This window comes from Sinocyclocheilus rhinocerous, unplaced genomic scaffold, assembly GCF_001515625.1.
Source record: "Sinocyclocheilus rhinocerous isolate Xijiao unplaced genomic scaffold, SAMN03320098_v1.1 scaffold757, whole genome shotgun sequence".
NCBI lineage: Eukaryota > Metazoa > Chordata > Actinopteri > Cypriniformes > Cyprinidae > Sinocyclocheilus > Sinocyclocheilus rhinocerous.
The window spans coordinates 1882453-1888452 of record NW_015662957.1 but is presented as its reverse complement, the minus strand read 5'-3'; the positions used below and the strand labels follow the sequence as shown (position 1 = coordinate 1888452).

The following is a 6000-nucleotide window of genomic DNA, read 5'->3' as shown; positions in this document are numbered from 1 at the left end:
AAATTAAAAAATGTCAAAATATTTTTTAATTTTCCTTAATTTATGTATATTATTTTGTACTATTTCTGTGCCACACTGTTTTCTCTGTACGCAGCTGCTAAAGCTTTGGCAGCATAAGTGCACAATTATTTGTCATGCCAATACAGCACATTAAAAACTAAGTGTCGTCATAGTGTGTGTAGCGCTCTTTTGGGCGCCGCGGAGAGGAGGAGGGAGTGACTCCAGATATTCTCTTGTGAGGATAATTTTGCATTCTGCCTGTTAACTGAGTCAGCTCACAGGGATGTTGACATGCCGTTTCACAGCTCTTGATACCTCCGGGAGAAAACATCTCTCTCACCATCCTTCTCCCTCTTTCTCTCGATTGCTGCGTCTCTTTCAGAGACACTTGCCCTGTAACCACACTCGTCCTCGTTTGACATTCCTAACCGCCATTTAGAGGAAGTGTGGAGGCAGGCGGCCCCTCGTAATCAGCGGGCGACACTCTGAGACTGGCACCATACACTTCAGTGGCACCAAAAGTGCTAGAAAAACAGACTGTCGCATTTTACTGCTCAATAGAGAGTGTACATTAAAATAAAAAAAATAAAAAAATGATTGCCAAGGTATTATGTATGGTTGCTGGGCATAGCTAGGTGATGCTAAGGTTTCTGGGTGGTCAAAATAAAAGCCCCACAATATGAAATCAATCTCAGGATGCGATTAGACTGTTGTTGTGTTGTGCTGGTGCTCTGCGGCTATGCCTGGTATTGCTGAAGTCATCCACAGATCTGGGCTGTTTATTCACCCATTAGCTGATATGTGTGTTTAATGAGCTCCATGCTGGTCAGCCTGGTAATAAAAACAGTGGAAAAACTGAGCTGGTATGCTGGGAGAGACAGCAGGTTGGCCAAGGGTGGTTCTGGTCGGTCTGGGTTGGCATTGGGGCGGTGGGGGTAGAGTAGGTGACAGGACGGAGGTAGACGTACGAGGAAATCCGCTTGGACGTGGACTGACTCTCTTGTCACTTCTCATCACCCTGCATCGATCTGGACACGTGTTTAAACGCGCTTTGCGGGACACAAAGTGAGCTCGCTGCCCGCGTGCCTGGCAGGGAAGTGTTTTTTGAAACACTTTGTTGTGAGGGGTTTATTTTTGGGAATGAGACGAGACGGAGAACATGGAGGGGAGGTGGCGTGGAAGGAAAAGGGAAACTGACCAATTACCAGGTCTGTCTGACTGGCAGTTATGATGGGAAGTTGTTCTGCCACGTAAAGCTGGAGGGTCTGAAGTGCCCATCTCAATGTAAGCCCGTCCACGAGATTTACAGCTCCAAAAGCAGAGGAATTCTACAGCTGCAGGCGCAGTAAGGTTACATGACCTGCGTTTTAGTTAAGCGTGTTTGAAAAGGGCGAGCAGCTCCCCCATAGCTAACGGTCTCTTTAATGCAACCTAATGTGACCGACCGATGTCCTGTCAGCGTCTGCCAATCCTAACTGTCACTAGACGCTCTTCTGACAGTCTCTGCGTCCAAACAAATTACTCACAAGGACAATAAAACATCATCCACCACTAAACATAGCACATTACATGGTCATAAATGATTTATGTTTACAATGAAATGCACCCTATATCACCTGGTTGTGCATTCTCTTAGATAGAAAATTCCTCCAAATTCTTCCTAAGTTTATAACAAAAATTGAAAATGATTTTTTTTACGAAACATTGTGGACTTTTGCACACACATTGTGGACTTTTGCACACCCTCCAATTATAATCAACAAAGTCTACACTGCACAATAATAATTTATATACAGCATCTATGTTTTCTGTTTGTTTGTTTGTGCTTTTTTCTGATTATAATGGGACTGCGATTAAAAAAAGAAAAAGTAAAATGTTAGGAACTTTTTAAACATGAATAAATCTAAAATTAAATCTAAATTCAATGTTATTATTATTATTATTGTTTCAAATGTATATTTGTTGATTGTGACAAGTGATTTATTTTCACATTTTTCATTTATTTAAATATTTATTAATTTAAATTTAAATTATTATTTAAAAACTGACAGCTACAAAAAGGTCATTTGTGGTTTGATTTTTCAAAAATGTAATACTCTGTGGTGCTACAGTATCAAAACATCCAACCAGCCTGAAACAGCAAAACACTTATTACTGATAAATATAATAAATAACAATATATATTATACAGAAATGTTACTTTTTAATCATGTTAAATCTAAAATTAAATCTAAATTCAATGTTATTATTATTATTATTGTTTCAAATGTATATTTGTTGATTGTGACAAGTGATTTATTTTCACATTTTTCATTTATTTAAATATTTATTAATTTAAATTTAAATTATTATTTAAAAAATTTAATTAATATAACAATTTAATTTAATCATAAGAAGAAGAATTTACTTTTTTTTTTTGGGACAGTTAAATGCTAACTGAATGATAATTGATTGTCATGTTATTTTTAAGTAGCAGTTAATCGGTACAACCAAATTGTAATATCAGTGCTGCCCTACTGAAAATAACAAAACCACTCAGCTGATTAGAAAAATGACTGTAATTTGGCCAACATCAGGAGAGTGAAGCAGAGCACAGAGGGTGTCTGTGGTCAAAGGAAGTCTCTAGCACTTCCCATGTCCACCCTTCTCCTTATCAGCTCTCTCATTAGAGATGACACCGTGTATATGCGTGCGACAGGCAGCCCGCGGTGCTTGCCGAGAGTCCGCGGCATGAGGGATGAGAGAGGTGCTGGGAAACTCTCTAATTGGGATCCATCAAAGGCTGATATTCTGGCCTCCTCTCTCGCACCACACTCTACATCACTCTTCCTTTTACAAGCTCCAGTGATCTCTATCAACTCATGTGACATGTAATGGGCAGAAAATCATGCCAGCTAGGTGAGAGCTCTGGAAGACCAAGTCTCAGCATCAGTGCACCATATTGGTAAACACAAATTCAAGCCTTGATCCTCTAAAGTTGACAATTACTGTAACTGCAACATAATTACAAGGCCAAAACATATTTTGGATAAAGCATCTGGCAAATGCATAAATGTAAATGAAAACACAGGAAAAGAGATAGTCAGGCAGCTTGCAAGATTTTTAGAGAAATGTTGATTTTGCGTTTGTGCGCGCATCCCACCTGTATCTCCAGCTGTTGAACGACCTGCATCTGGACCCTGCACTGGGCCGTACTGCGATCATCCAGGGCGTGTTCACTGTTCAGGTGCCTGAGAGAGAGAGAGAAATGCAAACATGTGATGACATATCCTGATACACAGTCTACTAGATCAATCCGCGACCCTATCTAAACTCCCAGAGGGAGATCTGTAAGCATATTTGGACCATCTGCCACAAACCGTGTCGCTGACCTGCCTGATACAGTGCACACACACACTATACGGCTGTGTCTCAGCCTTTTGGGATTGTCTCACAGTTTGTGCCGCGTATGCTAACGTGTCAACACTACTGTACATGCCCGGGCGTCATGTCCTGACGACACACACACTTAAACCCAAATACAGAGGTCACTGAGGCATCAGAGATCCAGTTGCGGCGTCAAACCATGACTTCACATAAACAAATAACCACATCAAAATACGAGCACAGATAACGGTTTATTTTTCCATTTTGGAGAAGAAATATTTAATGGAATTCTCTTGGGATCACAATGGCCCTCTCAGAGGAAGCCCCTAACAATAGTGGATTTCCACTCGAAAACACTTTTCACTAGGCGTATAAACTCAATTTCCTCTCGCAAGAAAATAAAAACAATATTAGGACATGAAAGATGTGGAAAGAGAGTTTTCCGCTGAGGATTGTGTCATATGAGCGAATGTGACCATGCTGTTTGCTGAAAGTGAAAAAAACAAAAAGAAGCTTTATTGTATTTATTGTCACTCATCGAAAGAAAAGAAAATAACTTTAGACATGAACGTCTCTCTATATTAGGTCTGAACGAGTGTCCTAATGTCTCTGTTATTCAGTTGAAATGCAGCTGGAGTGGGATATTATTTTGGAAACGGTTTTGTTTTTTTGTCAGAAAGTGCCGTAGGCCATGAACTGAGTGGGAGTTGAAAAAGGGAAGAAAAAAAACCCCCACCTGGATATGACTTCATTTGTTTTACTCATCAAGCGCTGCTTCAGATGGGTGAGCTCTGCCCATAGTTATTCAAGTCATGTTTTCTTTATGAAGCAATCCAAAAAAACACTCCAAAACACAACAAAACAAACAGATGATGCAGGGCTGAGAACCAAATGAGAAAGCAAAAATCGAACAAGAAAAGTAAGAGCTTAAAGTGATGGTGTCAGATTGGAAACCAAGATGAACTCTAGGGTCTGCGATCTTGGATCTTTCCTTCACGCCATCTGTCTCATCCTTCACTGTTTATTTACAACAAGTCAACCCCTGCACATATAAACCCAATTCTATAATCCAATAAACATTCCTATATCCAAACGATGATGTCATGAAGCATTTGAGCGATGATGTCATTAGTGTGGCCCCTCCCACCTTCTGAGGTCAACACACCTGGTGAGGTTTAATGACTCCAAGGTCAGGGGTCACAAGAGCGTATATTATAGAAGATAAGATATCCCTTTCTGGAAGCATTATAAAGCAAAATCTTCCTGAGGATTACTTTACATATTTGTCCCAGACTAAAAATATAATCTAGTGATGCACAATATATCAGTACCATACCGTTATATTCAAATTTTTATTCAAAAGTTATCAGTATTGGCCAATATTATATATTTCATTTAATCTTTAAAAATATTACTAAATTAATATCCATTTTTTGATAATGTACATTATAATGTTGCAAACATTTAGCTTTTAATGTTTCATTTTTAAATTCTATAGGCAAAATTTTAATATCAGCCAATTATCAGTTATTAGCCACAACATGAAAATAATTCTTAGTTTATTGTAATTTTAATACTGGTGCAGTCAAATTCATCCATTCTCAAGAGGGAATTCCTGCATTTTTTAGCACCCTCCTCTCTGGCGTGGGCGGCCCATCGTGTTTAGTTCTCTTCACAATGGGAGAGCGGCAAACGGAAGTGAGTGTGAGTGGCAGAATTTTAACATTCGCAATACAAAATCATCCTCATGATCCCGGCCTGCTTTATCTCAGTGACACCCGGCGCATGACACGACCGTTTTGAATGTCCGACTGAAGGAAAAGAGGGGTGCGCATTCGCTCTCTCATGAGAAATTAAACAAAAACAATGATGTCACCCACTCGACTAATCCAGGCGCAGATAGACATTTTTTCCCTGCAAGCACATGATGATAATAACAAAAACATGATCTCATCTTACTCTCCCTCTGCCCCTCTACACCCCCCGTCTCTCTCTCTCTCTTTCTGAATAAAGGAACAGACCACAAGTTTTATGGCTCATAATAAACAGTAGCAGCGTTTTTCCGAGAGACCCGACAACGAGGCAGTGTTTACTCCCTGCACCCCGACCGGGATTTGAGGAGCATTTACAATGGTCACAGAAAAAAAGTCACAAGCCAGCCCCGACAAAGGGCCTGAGTATTCTAACACATTTCTCCCTGGCATGCCAGAGAAAACTGAACATCATTAAAGAGCTCAGGATGAGAGTGTGTGAAATAGAACGAAAGAGAGAAAGACAGGATGAAGATTAAGAGCGAATGAGTGTTTTAGCATTCACACACTACTCTAGCTAGAGAGAAAGAGAAAACAAGAGATTTCATCTGGGGATAAAAAGTGTCCCTATTATGTCCAGATGAAACTGGCAAGACTTTTTTTCAGCATTTCTTGCACTGAATTCTGTGAAAAGGATTTTAAAAATATATAAAATGGAGTTAAACAGAGCTGAGCGTACTACACTCTTAGTGGTTCATGTTGTATGTGTTTAACTGGAGTGCTTTTTAATAGTTTTTCTATGTAAACATTTGCTAGATCTTGCTGCTTTTTCTGCGTCTTACGCATGAGTACCACAAGAAACAAAGTCAACTTATAACAAGAT

The 6000-nt window shown here is 39.6% G+C and overlaps 1 protein-coding gene across 2 annotated transcripts in view; it reads right to left on the bottom strand.

Moving 5' to 3' along the window:
* The window catches only part of LOC107728618 (forkhead box protein P4-like), a 133729-nt gene that overhangs the window by 15190 nt on the left and 112539 nt on the right, over window positions 1-6000 (bottom strand). For both annotated transcript variants that reach the window (XM_016538868.1, XM_016538867.1), the window contains exon 10: window positions 3143-3230. In XM_016538868.1, coding sequence (XP_016394354.1) covers window positions 3143-3230 — 88 coding nt within the window. The remainder of the gene's footprint in view (window positions 1-3142; window positions 3231-6000) is intronic.